General features: G+C 34.1%; 3 protein-coding genes and 1 pseudogene across 3 annotated transcripts; 2 read left to right on the plus strand and 2 right to left on the minus strand.

Annotated features, from left to right (window-relative positions):
* Positions 1-2,876: 2,876 nt before the first annotated feature.
* On the minus strand, positions 2,877-4,532 carry LOC120163677 (annotated as a pseudogene).
* A 609-nt stretch (positions 4,533-5,141) lies between these two features.
* LOC120163679 lies at positions 5,142-8,240 on the plus strand. Its single transcript, XM_039173548.1, has 5 exons — positions 5,142-5,421; positions 5,536-5,945; positions 6,081-6,479; positions 7,108-8,181; positions 8,232-8,240. Exons 1-5 carry the CDS (start codon positions 5,142-5,144, stop codon positions 8,238-8,240), a joined length of 2,172 nt encoding a protein of 723 aa, XP_039029479.1.
* On the plus strand, positions 8,196-10,875 carry LOC120163752. The gene is made up of 4 exons (XM_039173595.1): positions 8,196-8,404; positions 9,016-9,107; positions 9,305-9,446; positions 10,166-10,875. Exons 1-4 carry the CDS (start codon positions 8,308-8,310, stop codon positions 10,843-10,845), a joined length of 1,011 nt encoding a protein of 336 aa, XP_039029526.1. The 5' UTR covers positions 8,196-8,307; the 3' UTR covers positions 10,846-10,875.
* Positions 10,876-12,588: 1,713 nt separating this feature from the next.
* Positions 12,589-15,905, minus strand: LOC120163751 (traB domain-containing protein-like). Its single transcript, XM_039173594.1, has 8 exons — positions 15,321-15,905; positions 15,038-15,085; positions 14,803-14,862; positions 14,433-14,516; positions 14,227-14,331; positions 13,695-13,808; positions 13,443-13,543; positions 12,589-12,967 (listed from the first exon to the last, which is right to left on the minus strand). Exons 1-8 carry the CDS (start codon positions 15,648-15,650, stop codon positions 12,733-12,735), a joined length of 1,077 nt encoding a protein of 358 aa, XP_039029525.1. The 5' UTR covers positions 15,651-15,905; the 3' UTR covers positions 12,589-12,732.
* Between the last annotated feature and the right edge of the window lie 9,534 nt (positions 15,906-25,439).

Consider the following 25,439-nt stretch of genomic DNA (forward strand, 5'->3'; position numbering starts at 1 on the left):
AAACAATTCTAATTGTCATAATATTTGTTTATTATGCATTTAAACTTAACAAACAAATTCTAAGTTTCCGTTTGGTTATAGAAAATATTTTCTGTTTTTATTTCTAGAAAATAGTTTTCATTTTCAATTTTTTGAAAATTAGAAAACACGTTTGGTTAATATAAATGAAAACTTAAATTCAAAAAATATATGAAAAATATAGTTGGTATCATTTTTTTAAAAATAGAGATGAATAAATAGTTATTTAATAATTAAATTAAAATATAATTATTAAAATTTTCATTACAGAAATTTAACATGTGAGTTATGCAAAAACAATAAAATTGATAAAAAAAATCATAACAATAATTATTAAGATATTTAATACATTAAATATAAACATACTAAAAAAAATTATTAAAAAAATTAGTTTAAGGGCACATTTAGTGTAAAAAATTTAGGGACCATATTGATTTTTTCCAAAAGTTGTTGGGTTTTAGATACCATTAAATCAATAAATTATAGTTAGAAAGATTTGAACATGAGTTAGTTAAATTAAAATTTCAAATTTCGTATTTTTCTATTTTTCAAAATTCCAAAATAATTTTAATGAAAAAGACTAAAAACATCTTTTTTTTATGTTTTCATATTTTCACTTATTTTTATTTTTTCCCTTGAATTCATTTTCTAATTTTACCACCAAACATGTTTACTTCATCATTTTCTGATTTATAAAAAAAATTAAAAAGAAAATAGTCTATATTTTCTCGAACCAAACTAACCCTAAAATTCAAGCAGAACGTACTAGCACGGTGTATTGTACTATAATACTAGTACACAATTTGGAAAATATATTTTAGTAACCAATTAATGTACTAATACACATTCAATACCGATATTTGGTTACCCGCATACCGATATAGCTGAAAGAACGTACTGGTACAAACGATGGTTTCAATTTGAGAATTTAGAATTGGATTTGGGAATTATGGTTCTAATATAAAAAAGTAGGGTTCAAGTTTAAAAATTTGAGGTTCTAATTTGGGAATTAGGGATCTAAATTTGGCCTAATTAAAAAAAATTAGGATTAAGATTATGGTTAGGGTTTGGGAATTAGGGGTTTAGGGGAAGATTAAATTTGATGGCGACCGTCGTACACGGCCAGCAGCGACCACTGTCGATGAAGGCGCCAACAGTTGGTGAGGCAGCACCCTCTGACGACGGCTTGAATGGCCACCCAAGTTTGAAACAAAATAAGAATAAAGAAAGTTTACCTTACAGGATTGGTTGCGCGACGACGAGGAATGATAGCCACGTAAAGAGGGATGAACGACGACGACTATCTCACCGAAGGAAAAGGTTAACGACTGCGACAACTTCAATAAGAAAGAAAAAAATATTTAGGGTTTTTTAATTTAAGAATTGATATTTGATCCAATTATTATTGAAAAGATACTTGAAAATGATGTAATTAGTAATTTATTTTAACTAATTTACCTTTACATTTTTAATTAATTTATAATTATACGTCGAATGTTTTAGAATTTTAAATTTTTATAAATAGATTGATGGTGCTCATCATTAACGGTATTCAGCACCGCTCATGGAATGTAATAGAATTTTACCGCATTTTGTATGAGTTAAAAGTTAGGGTCGGTCCATTTGTTTCACTGAAAGCAGTTTCTGGAAAATGAAATCTTGAAAATGAATTACATTTATGGGAAACATTTTCCAGAAAATATTTTTCAAAAAATATTTTCCAGTATTTGGATGTTATATTGTAAAATGTTTTACACTGTTTGGTTAATTTTTCTGAAAACAATTTTCAGAATATGTTTTTAATAAAGAATCATACATATTCGATATGTTTTTATTCTTTACCTTTTAGTTTTATTAAAAGTTCACACATTGAGAGTAAGAATCAAATTATTTTATGATGTTTATTGGATCATGTTCTGAGATGTGTTATGGTTCCTACTGCACAGCATTTCATGGATTTGGAGTTCATTAGTCCTAATGCTCATCCTGGAGTTTACTTCTTTTACGACTTTTCTCCAATCAAGGTAGGTTATTTTTATGAACAATCAGTTCTAAAATCTTGACAGATATGTCTGACCTGTGGCCCTGCTGATTCTATTTAGTGTGGAAAGGTGCAGCGTCAATGATGCTTTTAATCAAACATACTGCACTGCAGTCTGTTCGTTTATATATTGATATGTGTTCAACACCCAAATTCTCAAGAAAACAAAGATTTCAAAGTAAGCATTTTCGGTTGACCAATAGTTACCGCGAAACATGAATAGTTTTTAGTTTAGATTTCCCCCCAAACTATTAAAAACAAAAGGATATGCCCCACAGGATTGTCTTGGCAACAACGGCAAGAAGCACACTACTTGGTCTCTATAGGAACTTGTACTCCACCCAGGTCAATTGAGGCAAGGGAAAGCTTCAACCTAATATCCTCAAATTCAGCATTCTGCCGTTATTCGGTAGTCTACCACGACGATAAACATCGATCGATCCAGTCCTTGCCACAACTCAAGGGAGAAGTTCCCTTTAAACTGTCCATCCTCGAGAATCTTGCGATCCTAGCTAGATTCAAAGCAGAGGGTTCCTTTGCATAACTCTCTAGGATGTCCTTAATGGCACCACACCAGATAGGTTGAGCTACCTTAAGAAACTCATGCAAAACCAGCACTGGAAGGATCACACTTCCAAGTTCGGACTCACCATTCCCACCTCTCCCATGATAATCTGATCCTCCAAGCTTCAGAAAATCATACGTATCCGCTAAGTCATTAAATGCTGTAAACCAAAAGGACATGAAAAGCTTTTAACTAGAAGCAATCTCATATCGGCCTTGTGTAAAGCTAAGCTCAATATAAACAAGTAAATAAATAATAAAATATGCAATTATGCAATCACCAACAGATGCTACATGCATCGTTTATGCTCCTGCAGTTTAACATTGTTTATTTCAACTACCATCAAGGCTGAGATTACCCCTACCGCTCCTCCAGAGAAGGATGCTACTATAGGATCGACCTGACTGCATTTACCACCAACGAAATGGTGTTTAATGATACCAAAAGTGAAACAAAATTGCATCCACAGGCTTACCAAATTGAAAACAACTAACAGATGCCACTTCTTTCTATCAGCGAACCTCTCTAAGAAATTAATTACCCATTAATATTTCTAAGTAAATATAGTATATTTCTAAGTAAATATAGTATATTTCTAAGTAAATATAGTATATTTCATAAGTTTGGTTTGTGACAATTGCAGTATCTAGCAGTATAACCAAAAGAAACATAGGAAATCAAATCGACTTTATCATGGTAAAAAAGGTAGCAATCAGCAACAGAGCTCAAGTTATGACAAATAATAAAACAATGATTCGCTACAAACCAAGAAGATTGACCATACCTCAACTGCATTGGCAGATGTAAACTCCAGATGAAATCTGCATATGATGTGCCCCCTAGTCCGAGCTTAAGTTCCAGCTAGGATATGGGAAGAGAAAGAAATAGGATGTGTAAGACAAAAGAATACGACTCCAAAAACCATGTCTAATTCTATTTTGTGCATATTCATATTAACATCACACAGCATCTCCATCAACAAATTTCAAAAGACATTCTTTTACTAAAAGGGGATTTCAGCATCAATGAGGCAAACAATGTTACACCCTTCCGGTTTCCCAATATAAGTAGTGATTATTTCCCATCATATATTTTATCCTCTCAAGAGAACACATTCCATTCATTCTATTCCGAAAAGCACAACAGCCCAACCAACGACATCAACCCGAGAGAGACTAGATCGTGAGTGTTGAGAGCACGAGTGACTTACAGTAGGTGCTAGAAGTCCACGGAAAATAATAATCTCAGCAAATATGAGAATAACAGGTCACATAATAAACCTTGAGATTCTATGAGGTCTGCAAGTTAAATACAAGGTCAAATAAATATAATTGTACATTGATTAACTTCAGTTTAATGATAACAATTCTGTTCATCTAAAAACAAGCAAAATATTAAGTTGATTGGCGAAAGAAATCATTAAAATAAAAATCTTACCAATGGAGGCAGAAATGGGATGAATGATGGAAACTTAGGAAGATCACTTTGTTGCTCTTCCTGGTAAATACCAAGTTCAGCATCACTTTCAGGCCATTCTATGATGCAAAATCTGCACTTTTTTTTTTTGTAAAAATAAAATCATATATCCCTAAGCTATTGAAATTCATACTTCGATACTTCTCAAACATAATTGATTCCGATCTTAACTAATTTAGCTTTTCATAGCTCAGACTTTACATAACAAATGAAATTATCCATAAAGCAATAAAGAAATTACCCGGATGCAACTTTATCTGCAGTAGAATCAGAATCAACAGACGGCGCGGAGAAAGAGGAATAGGGATCAGTAGCCATAGATCGCCATCTCGAATTCAATTTGCGCTTCGTATGAACGAATCTACGACTCAAAGGAGGAGGCAAAGGCTTTACCGTACAGGAAACCGCCAAGACGCGACTCAAACAAACCATCCTCGAGAAGAAGAGAGATGTTCGACCTTGATTTACACTTTCTGCTCTCAGTTAAATCTCATATTCAGAAGTGTGATTTTCCTAAACAAATTACAGAGAGATTGAAGAAGACAAAGCGGAAGCATTAAATTTTGATGCAAACGTGAATGGCGAAAATGAATCGAAGGCCGGTAATGCTGCCAATTACGTGGAATCAAAATGTTACCTGCTTATCTTTTTACGGAGAAGATGAAAAGAGAGATACCTGAGAAGATGACCGTCCGCCTTGCCGGTGAGAAGGAGGCCACTGGATCGCGAATGAATTTTCGGTGTGGAAAGAAGGAAGGGAAAATGAAGGACCGTGAAGGGAAAATGACTTACCCTTTTCCAATCGATAAGTCGTTTTACGCTGGAAATGGATGAGTTTTCCGTTGACCGTAAAATGAAATTCGTTGAATTTTACGTGAACCAAACACAGAAAACGGCGAAAACATTTTCCGTAAAATTTTTCTCCAAACCAAGCGGACCCTTAATTTTGAAATGTGGAACAAAATCCATTTTCTTTAGTATTTTCAAAACCAAATGGGATGTTTTTCTTTCAGTTGTAAATGCCGAAATGAGGCCCAATTCATGACCCGTCTTGAAGTGGAAACGCTGAACCCAAAATTGGGGTCTCCCTCCCTGGCTTCGCTTATTCAAATCTGGGCTGGTGGGGAACAGGGAAAAAGCAGCAGCAGTGTGTTGGTGAAGGCGATGAACAACATTTTCTCCATCCCGATTTTGATAATTTCACTCGCGTTTTTGTCAGCCGTTGATTGCAGCACAGGAGAATGGCAGATCCTCGGCAGTCTAAACTATTCTTCTCAGATCCGTCTCCACTCTCACACTCTCCTTCTCGTCACCGTCCCATGTAAACTACAAATAAATTCCGTCGAATCAAATTCACTTTTTAGAGTTCGCTTTACGGTTACGAATATGAACATAATGGTAATCTGTAATCACGTCATTTTCATTTGTTTTACAGGGTGCGGCGAGTCCCGGTCCCTTATGAGGGAACTGTCCCGACTAGTTGCCGATAAGACAATGGAGTTTGACTCCTTGAAATTGGCGTTTATTCATAGGAACACGGAGAAAGTATTGGCAGATTCCATTGGTGCCTCGGATGGAATAACGGTGTTTTATTATGATCACTCCGTATCTTATAAGTACCAAGGAAAGCTTCGAGCTCCAAGTATATTGAACTCTATTCATCCTTATATGATAGCTGATTCTCCTGAGGAACTTCCTCTAAAGCCCCTTAATTCTCAGGAGGACTTGAAATCGTTTCTAGAAGCAACTGACAGAGCTTTGATTTTAGCTGAATTTTGTGGTTGGGCTCCCAAGTTAGTGGCTAAGGTCAAGAATAATGAAACTGGGACTGATTTGACGCCTAAGGTTGCTGCTAGTTTCTTTTACATTTTGTGTCCATATTTAACTTAATTAAATAAGAGAGAATTTTGCGTTGGGGTTAGAGGTAATGTTGTTTAAACTTTTGTATATTTGTTTTTTTTTTATCTTCTTGAAATTCAGGAAATGGAAATTGGGATGCTGAAATGTGGTGTTGAAAATGGGATTGCTGGAATTCCTTGGATTACTGAGTTTAGTATGGTAAATGGTAGTGTTTCTTCACGGGAGAGTGAAAATTTGAAATTTGGTCTTGGATTGAGCTGTACCTTAAAAGAATATAAGCAATTTGATTTGTTTTTCTCGAAGTTGATTGATGTTAGAAGAGAGTTCTTAGTTCCTCCCGAAAGGCTTAGATTTGGGTTGATTTCTCATAGATCATTGATGTCATCGCTTGGTGTTGAAGATTCTGGTACATGGATGGCAGTGATGTACTTCAAAGGATGTCCTGGTTGTTCAAAAGTTATTAAAGATGAGTATGACCTCAAGAATGCCATAGTGACTGACAATTCAGTTGTTCGTGAGGTATGAATTTTTCTACCTCTCAGTGCCCTCCAAAAGCTGTGGTGAAAGCCTTCTTGGTTTAGAGCTCCTTTTTATGGTGTTTGAGGCTTGGTGGGAAAAGATTGATCTTAGGTTGATTGTATGCCACTGAAATACATAAAACAGGAACATCAGTAATTGCTTCTTTTTTCTTATCATGGGTAGGACACACGAATAGTATGCTTCAGCCAGTTCTGTTACATCTTGTTCTACTCCAAATGCTCTAGCTTGAAGTTGCAATGACCCTTTTTGTCAATTACTTATTTACTATAGCATAGTGGATTAAAGGAACTTGGTCTTGGTCACTATCCATCCCATTACTGCTATCTTGTTGTGTATAAGGCTCCTTAACAATGTATTTGTTAACTGTGAGCAAGAATATTATACTTATTAAACATGTAGTACAATTGGTTTTCATGCACAAGGGTGGCAGTCCAATTGCCATTTTTTTTTACCAATTTCCTGTGAATTTATATTCAAGTACAGTGGTTTTCTTTTTCTTTTTTCTCTCTTTTTTTAGAATATTGATTTTAATTTCTTATATCTTGTCTTTCTTATACTGATTATATCTCCTCCTCTTAATGTCTCATTTACTTCCCACGCAATGTAGCTACAATTTGATGGCCAAGATCTTCCGCTTGCTTTACCTGCAAATAAGCCATCAGTAATCCTTTTTGTTGATAGATCATCTGATACATTAGAGACTAGAAGAAAAAGTAGGGAAGCTCTTGATGCATTTAGAGAAGTAGCGCTTCACTACCAGATTTCAGATTGGAAGAGTTCACAAAATACCGATCACCAAGAAAAGTCACTACTTCTAGCTTATAAGGGTACATCAGGACATCCAAGACTACGTCTATTTGAAACGTTAAAGGATAAAATGTCATTCATGATTATAAATGAGGCTAAGCATGTCACTCTAGATAATATAGCCTCAGATTTGCAAGGTAAATCTTTGCAAGAGATCTTAGCTTATCTTATTGAGAGAAAGAAGGAAACCAAATTGAGCTCACTTGCAAAGGAATTAGGCTTTCGTCTTTTATCAGATGAGCTTGCCATCAAAGCAGCCAAGGAAGTACCATCACCAACAGATGGTCAATCGAACGATGCCTCACCGCCACCATCTCAGGAAGTTCCTTTAATTGGTATTGTTGATCCACAGACTCTACCAATGGAAACTGAAAACACTTTGGTGCGTGAGGAAAAACCTAAGTCTATTGGTATTGAAGTTGGACCTTCTTCTCCTGATAGAAGTCAAAATTTCATATCTATAGAAACTGACAAACTTTTGGAAGGTCTTGAGCTGGTTATAGCTGGGAATTTTAAGGCAAAAGAGAAAATATCATCAGAGATAAAGAAGTCCGGGGAACAAGGACCTCATGTGCAAGAGTTTAAGGGTTCTTTTTTCTTTTGTGATGATAACTATCGACTACTTGAATCTTTGACTGGTGGATCAACAATTCCATCATTGGTTTTAGTTAATCCTAAATCTCAGAATCATTATGTCTACTCCGAAGAGACAATTTTAAGTTACTTGTCAATTTCTAAATTCCTTCATGAATATCTTAGAGGAAGCATTGTTCCGTATCAACGCACTGTGCCTGTTCTTCACAGCCCCAGGGAGTCCACTTCTCCGCCGTTTGTTCATCTAGATTTTCATGAAATGGATTCCATCCCTCAAATTGCAATGCATACTTTGTCCAAACTTGTTTTTGGATATAACCAATCTAACAGCGGAAATGAGGTCCATGCTTGCAGTGAGGATATTGTTGTACTTTTTAGTAGTAATTGGTGTGGCTTTTGCCAAAGAATGGAATTGGTTGTTCGTGAAGTATATCGTGCCATAAGAGGTTACATGAAAATGTTGAAAAGTGCCTCTGGGAAAGAGCAAGCACTGTTTGATGCTGGTAAGTGCTTTTCACATTTATAATTGATTAAATATTTGATCCTTTATTCTTCTTGTCATATTTAGACCTATAGCTTTTTGTGTACTTGTTGAAAGAGAGAAATAATAAGTAGGCAATTATTTGATATTTTGAATAAAAATTCTGTGTGAAGTTGTAAATAGGCATGTGAGGCTGAGAGCCACGTTTGGCTGGTTTTGAATGAGGATACTTATTATCTTGAAGTTGTGTTATGTTTTGAGCAGCAGTACAGCAATCATGTTCAGAAAACCTTATGATAACTAGTTATAGTAGTTCAGTGGACATGCTTCTCAAGGCGCCTTTTTGGAGCCATTATGAGATATACAACTAATCTATTGTTTCTCTGTCTCGTCAACTTGAGAAATAAAATCGAGTAAATCAGTGATCCATTCTATGTGATTTCTGCTAGGATATGCTGCTTCATGTTTATGAAGCATTTGAATCAGTTATAATGATTATTATTAGTATTATTATTACTACTACTACTACTGAACATCTTCTTTTGTTGTTTGTTTGGTAGAAAGAATGAATGTTAAAATGGGAAAAATGTTCCATAAATAATTATGTATTGACTAGTGTTATATTTGTGGCAGACAACTCGATGAATGATACGAAACTTCCACTCATCTATATGATGGATTGCACAATGAATGACTGCAGTTTAATCCTAAAATCGGCAAACCAGGTTAATTTTATATTCATTTATGACTCTCTGTGAAATATGATAGTCCTTTTTCCCAATCCTCCTATTCTCTACTATGTTGAAATGTATGCATACATTATTTTTTTAAAAATAAATTGTATGCATCAATTGCTGCAAAAGAAAAGGAATAATTTTTGTTTATGTTTGTCTTTTTACTGTCAATAAACCTGGCTTTGCAGAGTGAAGTTTATCCTGCTCTGATGTTATTCCCGGCCGAAACTGAAACAGTTATATCTTACAATGGAGATATATCAGTAGCTAATATAATCAAGTTTATAGCTCATCATGGAAGTAATTCTCATCATCTCTATAGCGAGAAAGGTAACTTGTGCGTCATCTTTGATATGTACATCTCTTAATCCTTGAAGTAAACGGATGAATTTTGATGTTTCCTCCCTACTCTTAAACTTTCTTCATGCAATTATTCCCTTTTCCCTTCTTACTTTTCTTCCTGCTTTAAACATTTCCTGTTAGCGTAGACCTAATTTCTTTGTTGTACTTGTAATTTCCTTTATTCCAGCACTCTACACGTCCACGTGTCCCGACTATAGTTATAATTATTTGGTTTCTCATGTATCTCATTGTGACTTAAATTTAAATTGCTCTCGTCCTTCGTCTGTAACTGAAGGTGTTTTCTTCTTTTTATCTACTCAACTTGATTGTTCATTTTCAATTGATAAACCATGAGTTTGGCTTCTACTATGTTTTCAAAAGGGGAATAATAGCTGTGAAGGGACTATAAGATCCCTTGTTCAATTTCTTTCAGAATGAATCTTAATTTTGTCCTCGAGAATGAAGAAAGGACTCTTCTAGAAGTTATATTTTAAGGCTTTTTGTTGGCAAATGCAACTCCAGCTTTGATGCTTTAAAGCATGTTCTGCTTGTCCATTTAAGCTTAAAGAACACTTGTGCTCAAGAGCATTATATTTCGCACATGGAGTAGGTGTTGCTTGTTTTTCGATTTTCTGTTTTCTTTTTCTTCCCTTTCATCTTTCTGGTTAAGAGAAAACTGTATACTTTGTTTTCTCTGGTTTTTGTAGGAATTTCATTGACGAGCACCGAAGGAGTTGGGAAGAATCAAGATTCTCCTGGGGTTGCAACTCATGAGGAAGGTCAAACTGCAAAGGACAAATTCCATGAAGTTATATTGAAAAACCAGAACCCAAAAAGAGTTTCTAAATACAATGGTGGCAAATCGAGGTTGTACAATTCGGTTGTCTCGAATAAAGCCACATTTGAGGTGGTGGTTGGTTCAATCCTTACTGCCACCGATAAACTTCTCGAGGTCGCCCCATTTGATAATTCAAAGATCATCATTGTGAAGGCGGATGAAGAAACTGGTTTTCAGGGTTTGATATTTAACAAGCCAATCAGATGGGACGCTCTAGATCCACTTGGAGAAGGGATAGAGTTCCTGAAAGAGGCTCCTCTGTCTTTCGGAGGCGCCGTTTTAAGAAAGGCGGCAATGCCCTTCGTTTCTTTAGCTAGGACGGTTAGCAAAACTCAGTACGTCCAAGTATCTGCAGGCATCTACTTTCTTGATCAATTTGCCACGGTTGGTAAAATTGAAGAGCTGAAGGCTGGAAACGAATCGATCAGTGACTACTGGTTTTTCTTCGGGTATTCAGTTTGGGGCTGGAACCAACTGCTTCAGGAGATTGGAGAAGGTGCATGGACTGTAAGCAATGAGGGTAAGAGCTTAGATTGGCCGTTGAATTGAGACAGGTTTCGACTGTAAATACGAGATTTTTCTACTGTAACGAAAATTTGATGCAACTGAAATTTGAAATTTTGGATTTGTTAAGTTGAAGTTGGAGGTGCCGCATATAGTTGGTTATAGATGGGTTATAACATAAAATAAATAGTTAATGCTCAATCCGAGTAAATTAAAATAAAAAATCACATTTTTAGTGTAATAACACTTTCAACGATTGAAATAAGAAACTATGCCCGATCAATTGAGACATTATAGGTAGGGGTAGACCATTAGAATTATGTTTGATTAATTTAGACATTATAGATAGGAATAGACCGATCGATAGAGACTGTTGACGATCGTCCTTGAAAAGTTTTAAATTTATCATATTTTTCTTTTAGTATTTTCTTTTGATAATATGATATCAACCCTTAGTATTTTTACTGATAAATTACTTTCACTCTTTATAATTTTATAAGTTAATTCTTTTTTTAAAAAAAATTAGAAGTTAGGGTCCGTTTATTTCACGTAAAACGTTTTCCGCAATTTCCAATGTTTGGTTAGAGGAAAATTGGTTGGTCAACGTAAAACATTTTTCTGATCAACAAAGTTTCCTTTGTGTTTTCTGGAAAATGACTTACGGTCTGATTTTCTGTAAGTCATTTTCTGAACTTTTCACTTCAAAGAATAATACTTAAAATAATTTTATTTTATGAATTTAACATTAATAAAATATTTTAATATCATTTTAATCAAAATATTAATTATTAAAATATTTAAAATATATTTATTAATATTTCTAATAACAGAATATTATATTTTTAATATTATAATAAAATAATCAATTATATTATAATAATATAAGATATTCTTTTTTTATTTTAATAATATATAATAAATTATTAATAAAATTTATATCATTTATTAATTTCATAGAAATAATATTATTAAATTATTAATAATGAATAATATTATTTATATATTTAATATTAATATAATAATATAATAATATTTTAATAAAGATATTTAAAATATACTAATTAATATTTTTAAAATATAATATAAAACTATTACTTTAATAAATAATTAATATAATTTATAATATTTTTATTACAATAAAATATATCATATTAATATTTTTATTAATAAAATTAATATTTTAATAATAAATAAATTATCTTAATATTTTAAAAATAATAATATTAAGTTTTATGATAAATAATATTATTTATTATATTTAATATTTGTAATAAATAATTTAAAAAAATTCATCAACTAGTGAAAAAAAAATTTAAACATCTTCAAAATATCGTAAAACGTTTTCCATAGAGTATTTTTCAAAAAATATAATACATTTTCTGAAAAATATCTTCCAAAAAACGTTTTCAGTAAAACAAACGAACCCATAGTCTCTACTAACCCGTCCATGAGTTTATAGGTGTGATTAATACTATTATATTGTTCAATAAAATTATTAGTTTGTTAACAAATTTAGAAATTTGATTTAGCTTTTACTCAAATATAAATGGATTCTTTCTAAAACTTGCCCAAATATGCTAAATCAACGCTTTAAAAAATATAAATTCTAGTACCTGCAGGTAATAAGTGAAGTAGAAGAAAGGAAAATAGCTTGCAAGGACACAAAATTGAGGGAAATCAAAAGTTACCTGTTATACGTTCTGGAAGACAAATAATGAAGACTAAAACCGAAATTTATAAATGATAAAACTGCTTTTATCTTAATCATTTATACCAATCAGAGCATCTTTTTTTTTTTTCCGAATTGGGTCCCAAATTTTGTGAAACAAACTGGCTATCAGTCTGTTCCGTGGAGTTCGAACCTTATAAAGCTTAAGGTGAGATTCTTCACCAAAGTTCAAGTTTTGCTCAATCAAAAATGCTATTGGTGTATTATTTCTTCCTTGCAAGGTAGATGCCTGCAACAATAGCCACACCAGCAGCCGCCAGCGATATGAGAATTTTGCCACTTGAAACTGTCGGCTTCTGTGAAGGAAGTGTCATGAGATTATCCATCAAAACAGGTTGCTTCCAAAATTTCTTAATTCCTTGCAAGTGGCCTTTACCGACGACCGCAACAACTGAACTATGCTCACTCGCAATTCTTAGTAAAGTGGATGACATGAACCTGAATGTTTACGCAAGTTTTAGAAGATCAAACACAAAAAGTAGCACAGGTATAAAGTGTGTGCTTCAAAAAGCATAAAATGAAAAGGCTTAACAATACTTGACAAGTATATCAACAATATGAAGCAAAGCTAGGGAAAAACTATAAGGGCAGGCTTAAATCATAAATGGTTATACAAATTTTGAAGAGAAATAAAACCATACAATTTAGATTTGCCGTCAAGAAAGCGTCCAAAAGAGTGTTATCAATACTCAAAGTTACCAATTAAATGTGTTGGATGTGGGCATGTGTATGGGAAAGGTATGCTCATTTTTTTTCTAGTTTATACACACACGTACACATTTGGAAGGTCATGATGCTATATCCATGTCTGAATATGTGCTGGATAATAATGCTTTAGAAAAAATAAAAGTTCAAGTATCATATTCTGGTACAAAAATTTGATAAGCATCTAAGAGAGAAAAAGAATACTGACTGGTCTCGTTCATGTACAAGAGTTTCCATTAGAGTTGGGAATTCCTTGCTCATTTCTTGAATAACAAGAGTCAGCATGTCAACATCATCCATGTCCTTCAACTGAACATACAATATAATTTTTAGTATAGTAAGGAGTTAGTTTCCATGAAGTCCAAGTGCTTTAATATATGAAATTGTAAAGAAAGTTTAATAAAAAAAATGTAAAGAAAGCACATTTATTGTTATGACATAAGAGCAAAATGAAGTTCACCATTTTGTTAAGCTCATCAGGGCTTGGCAAGAATACTGCTTGAAAAAGCAAGGAATACAGTAACTTTATCTTATGCCAAAGTGACATTTTCCCCCAGGTTCTGCTCAATGTAACCTGTTTCATCCAATCCAATCTTTGAAAATGCTTGCAGGTCAAGATTAAAAATATGCATACACAAAATGCTACCCTAGCATGAAATGCTTGAGAAAATGGTAGCATAGCCACATATAGCACCACCAAGACATCATCCATATTTAGCAGTGCTTAGAGGCTTATGCACATTACCTTGCAACCAGCACTACATGTTTTAAATATTCAAAAAAAATAATAAAGGTTTTAAAACGTTTCCTCAAGAAATTAGGTTGAGAAATGCTGCCCAACTTCCTTTATTGAGAAACATAAATTAACCATTTGACTACCTTCTCAACAACTTGCCTACAAACAATAACTAGATTGTCTTACATAAATTTGAGTTTTTTCCAATGAATTTTGACAATAATGTTTTCTTTTAGCAACCAGAGAAACATCTTACCTGTACAGGACGATCACCAAGAATCACCTTGCCACCATATTTCATTGCTTCTTCAAATGCCACACGAAATTCAGACCCAGGGAAGACCTCAAGCCTGCTAGCAACCTATCAGTATTGAGTAATGATTTAGGACACACAAATTGCTTAATAAGGGAACAACAGCAATGCCAAAGTAATGAGGAAAAAAGGTATTAAGACATAAGTACCTTAGCAAGAAACCAGCTGTAAAGGATACCAAACATGTTATGCTTCTTTTTCCACATATCTACCATTTCTCCCAAGGTTGGTACCTGGTAATCGAAATATTAAAATAAGAAGATGAAAAACTAGCAACAGAATATTAAAGCCTAGAAAAGATGTGAAACCAGTCGATCAGTTTTACAATCAAAACAAAAGCCTTATGACATGACCATGATATGCAAGGTTATTCAGAGAATGCACAAGAATATCAAAAGGGTGCAGCAATCTCAAAAAAGGGTAGCAAAAATTATCTCATCAATATAAAATTTCCAATATCTGGAGCCTCATGTTAACCCTTTCCTTAAAAACATAGAATTTACTAAAGAAAGAACAAACCTTCAAATTTTGCGGAGTGAGCACGGCAACTCGACTTGGGCATAACTCCAAGAAAACAACCTAAAGGAGGCAATTGTTTTTTTTATATATATATAAAAAAAAGCTTATGAGTTTCGAAGTTCAAGTTAATTGTTGAGGTGAGTTTCAAGCCACCGTACAATATAAACGCAGGTAGCTAACCTGCTAAATGATATATCCATGAATCAAGAGTTAATTAGTTTCAGAAGAGAAGCACCTGTGGTTTCAAACAACTGATTACAGCTTGAACTTCTCTGCATGACTCCTGCAAAACCACAATAAGAAAATATCAATCAGATTGATAACCTTCAGAGATTGGTTAAATCCCTTTCTATAATAGTCATTTCCCATCCAAGATTATCACTGATATCCTTCAGAGAATTTACATACAGGTTTCATTTAAAGCTTAATTTTTGTTTTAAAAAAATCCCGATTCTTAAATTCTATCAATTTCCAGCATTTTCTCGTTAAACCAAACAGAAACCAAGACCGGCACGTGCCATGGAGACATGCGCAGTCCCAACTAAGTACACATCGCAATTGCCGCCCTCAGAGGAAGATTCGCACGAGAGAATGATCACGCTCCTCAAAAGATCCTCCGGGAGCTCCCTTCTCTCCAAGGAACCGGATCTGTCGATCGTAGAAACATCGTCGTCATTGTTGCCTTCAAAACCCTCGTTTTGTATCTCTTCTTCTTCTCCTCCTTCGTCCTCCTTTTCAACATTCACGATGCTATCGCCCAATGCATCCACAAAACTAGGGTTAGGGCTGTCGATGTGCACAAAATCCTCGCCGCTAGGATGACCAGATTCCGTCGGCATCGGCTCCATTTCCGGCAGTTTGGGGTTGTAATCGAAACGGTTGACGGCGGTGACGGAGAAAGTGGTTATTATGGGGTTTTAAGGGCGCGTATTGTTTCAGTTGTTTAGGAATAACGGGGAGGGAATTTAGAAGAAGAAAAGAAGCTAGAGCAGGGTGACTCGGGCGATATGACTGGGTTGTGTGGGCGAGTCAAGAGTAACGTATAAACCGTCCGGTTAAGAGATTTATCGTGTGCAAAGAGGAGCATCATTTGAACTTCGGACCGGGTGAATTGCTGTTTCCAAGTTCGGCCTTTATCATTTCAGTTATTTATAGACTGCTTGAATTTAATAGAAACTTTAAATTAAAAAATTAAATTAATTAAAATTTTAAATTGGAGAGTCGAATTAATTAAATTCTTTCATCACTCTTAATTTATTATTATTAGAGGATGCACCATAATCTTATCACATAATAAAATTTATAAATTTTGAAAATAATTCTAAAATATTTATTAAAAATCTAAAAGAATCTTAATAAATTAATGAATTTCTAAAAATGTCATTTAATGATATCATAATTTGGGATACTAAGTAATTTTGATGTATTTTTTCATAACAATTCTCGTAATTGAAATTATTTATGTATATTAGCTTACTTAGAGCATTGATTAATTAAGGTAAGCTAACGTAAGATAAGGTAAGAATCAAATATGATAAGCTCATGATAAATTTAGACATCCGTTTCCATTCGAATATTAGTTTGGGATTTATTTTATTAATTTGATTTAGGTCCTTATTAATTAAGATATAATATTGTCTTAATTAGGCTTTAATTATTAAATGTATGTATTTAATTTCGAACGATAAACACTATTAAATGCGCGTGTTTGTCTCGACTTTCCTCTTAGTTTAGATAATAATTTGAATATTATTATAATAAATAAATAAATAAATGAAAATAAAAAAACCAAAACTAAAAATACTAAAATGTTATTATTGATATGAACAAGTCCAAGTTGTCAACACACCTTTTCGTCCGGGTACAATACTCTCAACAACCTCAATTTAATGGGATTCAGAAAGCAAACGTTAGAGTTTTAGTAGGATTCAAACTTCTAAAAATAGGATAGAGTTTTACTAGGATTCAAACTTCTAAAAATATGATAGAGTTTTACTATGATTCAAACTTCTAACAATAGGCTCCACAAGCATTATAAATAGACATCGTAACTCACTATTGTAACACATGATTTACATACAAAATACAGAGGAAAGCACGAAAAAATACAATGACAAAACTATTGTAAACGATTCTAAAAGGAAATAAAATGTAACATCTTTTTTACCTTGATTCGTTCATTTCTCGCATGTGCATGTTATTTTTCTTGAGATTTGGTTCGAATAACCCAAAACGTGGGTTGCGCCAATGATCAAAAAGGGGTGGGGTTTCGAAGTTTCGAACCTAGATATACCCCCGAGGCGTGTTCCTTTTTTAAGTATTTAATTCTCCCCCTAAATCAATTTTTTTTACTTCGAAATTTGTCAATCGATTTGTTTTTCCTTTTGATTCAGTCCCTTACATTTACGTTTTAATTATTATTATTTTATTTATTTAACTTTATTTATACGCACATTTCTCTTATTACTCATTTTATTTAATTGATTTGTTATTTTTTTTCCTTTTTTTCATGTAATATTTTTTTACATTTTATGTATTTTCTTTTTTACTTTAGTATATACTTTTATTTTTTAGATTATATATATATGTTATTTTTTATAATCTGTTTTATTAATTTATATATATATTTACTATTTTTTATGTTTTTATTTATTATTATTATATATATATTATTTTTATTTTTTTATTTTTTATTATTTGTTTATTTGTTTTATTTATATATTTTTTCTTTTTTTTATTTTTTTATATTTTTTACCTATATTTTTATTTATTTTACTTACTATTTTATCTTTGCTTTCTTTATTTTATCTTTTATTTAATTTGTTTTTTTTCTTCATTTTAATTCAATTTATTTATTTATTTCTTACATTTTTATCTAACATGGTTTTTTGACATTCTTAAGGGCACACCTTTAAAACTATCTAAGGTAAGTAATTAGGATCGTATTTTTACCTTTTAATTTTAAATTACAATTTTCTTAATTTAAGACAACTGGAAATTGCGTAGTACCAAAATGGCAGTTCAAGGGTGCTAACCCTTCCTTGACTGTAACCGACTCCCGAATCCAACACATCTTTGGAAAGACGCAGATCAGGTAAGAAATAGGGTATTCGATCAACCAATTTGTTTTAAAATAAATTATCGGTGGCGACTCCAATTCGTTTAATCCAAGTCGAAGCCCAATTTCGGGCCACCCGAAATACAGTTCCGACAGTTTGGCGACTCCATTAGGGACCAGTAAGTGAGTCAGGCTAAGATAATTTCCTTGACTTTTTAACGAAAAGGGTAAGTTTAAATTTTAAGGTAGCATTTCAATCCTTATTGCTTACTTTTGATTATATTTTCGAGTAAATAGTTATACTAACTGTTTTCTAATGATTTCAGCCTTCAAAGCTTGTTTCTCACTTAAGGCTCTAAACCCAAGTTCTAAACCCTATTTAAGTGGGAGTGAAAACGACACCTTCGTGTGAATTTATTCACCGCATAGGCCTAGAAAGTAGCCTTCGAGATTCATATACCTTATGTCTTCGTGTGAATTTATTCACCGTGCGGGCATAAGGGAATGTTTCCTCTCGAGTTTAACTTAGTCCACACAAGCTTGTAATGGGCTTAGGACTAAGGGTCTGGCAAGCCCAAGGGGGCACCAGCAAGGAGAACTCGCGTACCTTTTTAGAACTTAAACCGGGAGATTACAATGAATTAGAGTCTACCCTGAAACCTCATTCCAAACCCTAGGCTACTTTGATTTTATTTCCTGCTTTACTTTCTATTCAAAACATGCGAACTAGACAAATATGCGGTTAGGATTTGTTTGAAATTAGCATGCGGGATAGAGATCATGTCCGGGTAGGAATAATAAGTATGTGGGGCAGATATCATGTGGGGTAGGATTTTTCATTTTTATTATTGTTTTGATTTACCTCACTAGCTCTTTTTATTTTTGTTCTCTTTTATTTTAATTTTTATCATTTGTATCATTAAAAAAGGAGGTGTTGATAAAAAAATGTGTTCGTTAAACGTAAATAATTCGCACTAATGGATAAAGGGGTTGTAATACAAGAGGTGAAAAACGCAGGAGTCCGGTTATGGTCAGAAAAGACTCAGAAAGAAAAGAATGACAATCTAAAAGGCAACTATGTGTCACATTCGATCAAGAAGACGTGGTGCCCATAATCAAATACATCACAAGTTAACTTTTCAAAAATAGGTTGACAAAGGTGGCAGGGGTAAGACGAGAAAAAGGTTACTGACCTCGAGAGTCCCTTCAAAGACAATAAGAACAAGATGACAAAACGATAGCTGAATTGGAAGCCATTGTCGACAAATTCAAGAAACAATCGAATGAACTTCAGATAATCTCTTTGATGGAGGATTTCAATGGTGTTTCCGTTATAGAACAGGTTCAGCAAAGGATAAAAGCTAGAGATGTAGTCATTCGATACTTCTGGGAACATGTACAAAAAGTAGCTCGTCACTTGCACGGTTTGGCCAGAGAAGCCGGAGCGGTTCGGCAGGCTATTCGACCGGTGACAGATGAAGGGATAAGACTAGTCAACTTGTTTATGGTTTAAAAGATTTAGTCCGAATATACGTTTAAATATATTTATTGTCTCTTAAAAGATAAAACACTTTTGTCCCAATAAGGATTATTTATAATAACAAACATGTTTTCGGATCAATGCCTCAAACATTTCATGCAGTTTTGCATTTTGCATCTACATTTCATTTTTAAGTATTTTCATAAACATGAAATTTCTTTATGGAGGATTCGATGGAGTGTTCTTAACTACGTGACACCATATGAAAGCAAGATTTTAACAATTGAAATCAGTACAGTTGGGGGCCTGGTCAGCTGATTATAGGACTAAGCCTGCCAGGAAGATCTGAGAAAAGAGTAACATATCCTAAAGGCTACAATGTTGAAGTTGTTTGCAGTTACCACATAAGAAGCTTCAGATATTCATCTAAGAACTGTGAGCGCAAGATCCAAAACCTGATGGATTCAGGGGCATTGACAGTCGAAGAATGGGGGATGACATTTACCATTTGCATTGAGAGCATTGTTTTGTTTGAACACGCTTTTGATCTTTCATGTTTGTTTAATCTTTTAAACGATTGAATTTATGCTACATTCTAAGGTGGAATAATTGAACAAATTTTAATATTTAGTTCTTTGAATATTAAATGAATTAAGGATTCTTTTAATTCTTCAAGAATTATAGCTTTTTGACATATGGCAAGATTAAACCTTTCTTATCCTGTCTCAAATTCCAAAATAAAATACATTGATTCTTTACCCAAAATAACTCATGATCATTACCACAAGACCAGATTTTGACATTACCACCCTTTAAAACTTTTGAACCTTTCTTTGAGTCAATAAAGTCACACCACTGTCTTTTTAGACTCAAAATTGACATTTTTATACCATTAAGACCTAAGGCATTGAGTTGTTCATTTGAACATGAGCATTCTTCTAACTCGGGGCATTTCGCAGGGAGCCTGAACATTGAGACATGTTGGGAGCAAGAAGTAGAAAGAAGAAATCATTTGAAATAATTCTATCATGCATTAATTACATTGTTTTCATATGAACAAAATTAATCCTGAAAATCTATCCCCATGGGGATACCTCTTCTGTGAAGACTTCCATGTATGAAATGATGAACGACTTTCTTTCTTCATCCCTTCACAACAGGAGAAAATATATATCCCTTGTGTCCCCTTTTGAGCCTATAATATTTTTCTTCTGATTCAACCCTAACCAAGGATCACCCTCCACACTGGGGGGGCAAGGTGGAAAAAATCTGCTCACATGAGTGAAGATATCAATCCAAAGGAGATACAAATGCCAAGTGCTAAGATTCGATCAGAACAAAAAGAAAAAAGAGAAAAAAAAAACAAAGAAAAAGCAAAGAGAAAATAAAAAAAGAGAATAAAAGCCAAGGAAAAAGTGAAGAAAAAAAAGACAAGACACATATGCAAAGATTCTCTTGATTCAAGTGACGCATCGAGATTCAAATTATAAGATTGATCAAGCATAATCATTGCAGAATCACTTCACTCGAAGATCATGGAGCATCCAGTGAAAATCAAGAGAAACACATATGAGCATATTCAAATTTAGCAAAACAGGATTGAAGGCATCCGAATGAATTGATCCTTGGTTCAATACCCTGAAACACTTGTTTGAGCCTATTTATCCTTTTTTTCATAACCATTAACCATGACCTACATTACGTTCCTTAAAAGTCCCTTCAAATCATACATGGATTTCTGAACATAAGAGACTATCTTCAGATTTCATCCCGTCCATCAAGATTAATCTTTATTTGGAAAAAGTTTTCTAATATCTTTAATGCATGATAGAGAAAAATAACAAAGGGGGGATCAAGACGTAAATTCTTATTACGCCTTGAAACCAAAGGAGGATTCGAGTTGAAAACTTAAAAAGGCGGCTCGAATATAAAAATTATGCACCTGAGGCGATCATACAAATTCCTTGATAAGGCAACGCCCAATCTGAGTGTGTCCATGAAAGCTGGGAGTCGGAGAATACTTCCAGTAAAGGAGCATGCGAGCTACCTATGAAACCATTGAGAATCAAATAAAAAAAATGCCAAATCGTTGACCAAATGTAATAACCTAAGACTTTTTTTTCCTTGTTTAACCATTTCCCAAAGATAGCTTTGATCTTATCACTTGTCAAATAGCTATAATTTATTGAAGGATTAACAAAGTAATTAATTCTTTGATATCCAATGAACTCTAGTTTTATGATTTGTCTCAATTGTAAAACCGTGAAAGGGGCAATATTTTCAAAACTTTTGGTTAAACATTTTTCGAAACTCTTTTAATTGATATTTTCATAACGTTGAAAATAAAAGAGAAAGAAGAACATTTTTTCAAACAAGACAATCCCTCTAGAGTGGATCTTGGTAAATGACATGTGGCTCTCAGACACTAATCTCATGCTTAGAATCAATGTTGAAGTAAGAAATGAGGAACAATGTGAGAACCTTGGAAGATTCAACATCAAATGTTGGGGCATTTTTGGAAATTCAACATCGAATATTGGGGCATCTTCGGGGATTCAAAATCCTGATGTGAATGATCAGATCTTCCAAAGGTCTTTCCTCCACATGCAAGAACCAGCAGACAAAAAATGAGATTATGTCTTAGGAATAACACAATAACTAATTCATTATGCATATATTTTAGAGCATCATATTTATCATTTTTTTCACATACATAATTTTTGCAGCTTTAGAGTCAAGTTTCAACTTCAAGGCGAAAGATACTTGATTCAAAAGAGTTTATAAAAATTCGATGGTGGTTGCTTAACTCAGTATCGAGGAGCTACACCTCAACTAATTTGACATATTGAAAGATCGACAGATCTTAGAATCAACTTCAAACGAGTTCGAGAGCTAATTCAGAACAGATCCAGTTCACATTTTCAAGCCAGAATTCAACTCCACGACAAAGGATATCCGGCTGACAAAATTTGGCTTTCCAGTGAAGGGGGTCATCCAAAGAATTATGATCGGTTTAAACCCGCGAATGGGGGCATCCTTCATTTAGAGGAAATTTACCGCACAGCTTAAGTCGAGACAAGTTGACTGTCAACAAACAACTTTTCAGTTTCATTCAGAGTCAATTTCAACTTCATAGCGAAGGATATTGAACTCGAGACAACACAAGCTCAACTTCACAACGAAGGGGTGACTGACTATCAACAAACAACTTTTCAGTTTCATTCAGAGTCAATTTTAACTTCATAGCGAAGGATATTGGACTCGAGACAACACAAGCTCAACTTCACAGCGAAGGGGCGACTGACTGTCAATAAACAACTTTTCAGTTTTATTCAGAGTTAATTTCAACTTCACAGCGAAGAATATTGGACTCGAGACAACACAAGCTCAACTTCATAGCGAAGGGGCGACTGACTGTCAACAAACAATTTTTAAGTTTCATTCAGAATCAATTTTAACTTCACACGAAGGATATTGAACTCGAGATAACACAAGCTCAACTTCACAGCTAAAGGGCGATTGACTGTCAACAAATAACTTTTCAGTTTCATTCAGAGTCAATTTCAACTTCATATCGAAGGATATTGAACTCGAAGTGACATAATTTGTTCAAGAATAGATTTCAACTTCACGACGAATGATATCTAACTCGAAGCCAAACTTCACAATGAATAGGTCATTCACGGTTTCAACTTCACGGCGAAGGGAATCGTGTCCACCCGCAACATACAATACTTGGATTTCAACTTCACGACGAAGAATATTCAAGTCAAGGCTCAACATAACGACGAAGGGACCATCCACGATTTCAACTCCACGACGGAGGATATCGCACCCACACATCCACGATTTCAACTCCACGACGGAGGATATCGTGCCATTTGAGGCTCAACTTCACGACGAAAGGGCTTCCTAGTTTCAGATCCAATTTCAACTTCACGGTGGAGGATATTGGACTCGAAACAATACAACTTACTTGTATTTCAACTTCACAACGAAGGATATCCAATTCCAGGCTCAACTTCACAACGAAGGGGCCACCCACAGTTTCAACTTCACGACGAAGGGAATCTTGCACACAAGAAGCATCATTCTCTAGATTAGATTTCAACTTCACGACGAAGGATATTCAACTCAAAGAAGGAGTGTCTGTCAACAAACTTTCCAGTTTCAGAGTCAATTTCAACTTCACAGCGAAGGATATTGGCCTCGGAATAGTGCAACTTACATTGGATTTCAACTTCACGATGAAGGACATCCAATACCCAGGCTAAACTTCATGACGAATGGATCCTATACGATTCCAACTCCACAAACAGATTGACCCAACTTCACGACGAAGGAGTCATCTGTAATACAATAACACCAAAGTCTTCAGGTTAAGTTTCACCTTCACGACGAAGTATCTTGAGCCAGAAGACGATTTAGAGGCCACTCGCCAAGAGCTTTGAGTTCGATTTTAACTTCATGATGAATGATATCGTGCTCAGAAGCTTCCAGTTCAACTTGAACTCACTACGGAAGAGTCATCCGCAACTCAATTCGACAGGGAGTTATTGAAACATCAGAGTCAATTTTCAAACCCACCGAACGAAAAATGTGTCTTTTAATCTTTTCCCTATCCCCGTTTCAGATCCAATTTCAACTTCACGGTGGAGGATATTGGACTCGAAACAATACAACTTACTTGTATTTCAACTTCACAACGAAGGATATCCAATTCCAGGCTCAACTTCACAACGAAGGGGCCACCCACAGTTTCAACTTCACGACGAAGGGAATCTTGTACACAAGAAGCATCATTCTCTAGATTATATTTCAACTTCACGACGAAGGATATTCAACTCAAAGAAGGAGTGTCTGTCAACAAACTTTCCAGTTTCAGAGTCAATTTCAACTTCACAGCGAAGGATATTGGCCTCGGAATAGTGCAACTTACATTGGATTTCAACTTCACGATGAAGGACATCCAATACCCAGGCTAAACTTCATGACGAATGGATCCTATACGATTCCAACTCCACAAACAGATTGACCCAACTTCACGACGAAGGAGTCATCTGTAATACAATAACACCAAAGTCTTCAGGTTAAGTTTCACCTTCACGACGAAGTGTCTTGAGCCAGAAGACGATTTAGAGGCCACTCGCCAAGAGCTTTGAGTTCGATTTTAACTTCATGATGAATGATATCGTGCTCAGAAGCTTCCAGTTCAACTTGAACTCACTACGGAAGAGTCATCCGCAACTCAATTCGACAGGGAGTTATTGAAACATCAGAGTCAATTTTCAAACCCACCGAACGAAAAATGTGTCTTTTAATCTTTTCCCTATCCCCATTACATGACTATGGGCAAAGAAGGGTAGCTGTCAACACACTTTTTCGTCTGGGTGAAATACTCTCAACAACCCCGATTTAGTGGGATTCAAAAAACAAACGTTAGAGTTTTAGTAGGATTCAAACTCCTAAAAATATGATAGAGTTTTACTAGGATTCAAACTCCTAAAAATATAATAGAGTTTTACTATGATTCAAACTCCTAAAAATAGGCTCCACAAGCATTATAAATAGCCATTGTAACTCACTATTGTAATACAGGATTTACATACAAAATCAGAGGAAAGCACGAAAAAAATACAAAGGCAAAGTTATTGTAAACGATTCGAAAAAGAAATAAAAGGTGGTATCTTTTTTACCCTGATTCGTTCATTTCTCACATGTGCATGTTATTTTTCTTGAGATTTGGTTCGAATAACCCAAAACGTGGGTTGCGCCAATGACCAAAAAGGGGTGGGGTTTCGAAGTTTCGAACCTAGATCTACCCCCGAGGCGTGTTCCTATTTTTAAGTATTTAATTCTCCCCCCTAAATCAAATTTTTTTTGCTTTAAAATTTGCCAATCGATTTGTTTTTCCATTTGATTCGGTCTCTTACATTTACGTTTCAATTATTATTATTTTATTTATTTAACTTTATTTATACGCACATTTCCATTATTACTCATTTTATTTAATTGCTTTGTTATTTTTTTCATGTAATATTTTTTTACATTTTATGCATTTTCTTTTTTACTTTAGTATATATTTTTATTTTTTAGATT

The sequence above is a fragment of the Hibiscus syriacus genome, unplaced genomic scaffold, assembly GCF_006381635.1.
Source record: "Hibiscus syriacus cultivar Baekdansim isolate YM2019G1 unplaced genomic scaffold, ASM638163v2 tig00111493_pilon, whole genome shotgun sequence".
In the NCBI taxonomy this organism is placed as follows: domain Eukaryota; kingdom Viridiplantae; phylum Streptophyta; class Magnoliopsida; order Malvales; family Malvaceae; genus Hibiscus; species Hibiscus syriacus.

Coding starts and splice junctions, on each gene's coding strand:
- LOC120163679 (XM_039173548.1), top strand. CDS start 5,142: ATGACCCGTCTTGAAGTGGAAACGCTGAACCCAAAATTGGGGTCTCCC. Junction 5,422..5,535: donor CCTTCTCGTCACCGTCCCAT/GTAAACTACAAA, acceptor TTTGTTTTACAG/GGTGCGGCGAGTCCCGGTCC. Junction 6,480..7,107: donor ACAATTCAGTTGTTCGTGAG/GTATGAATTTTT, acceptor CACGCAATGTAG/CTACAATTTGATGGCCAAGA.
- LOC120163752 (XM_039173595.1), top strand. CDS start 8,308: ATGGAATTGGTTGTTCGTGAAGTATATCGTGCCATAAGAGGTTACATG. Junction 9,108..9,304: donor TCCTAAAATCGGCAAACCAG/GTTAATTTTATA, acceptor CTGGCTTTGCAG/AGTGAAGTTTATCCTGCTCT. Junction 9,447..10,165: donor TCATCTCTATAGCGAGAAAG/GTAACTTGTGCG, acceptor TGGTTTTTGTAG/GAATTTCATTGACGAGCACC.
- LOC120163751 (XM_039173594.1), bottom strand. CDS start 15,650: ATGGAGCCGATGCCGACGGAATCTGGTCATCCTAGCGGCGAGGATTTT. Junction 13,544..13,694: donor CTGATGAGCTTAACAAAATG/GTGAACTTCATT, acceptor TTGTATGTTCAG/TTGAAGGACATGGATGATGT. Junction 12,968..13,442: donor CTTGTACATGAACGAGACCA/GTCAGTATTCTT, acceptor GTAAACATTCAG/GTTCATGTCATCCACTTTAC.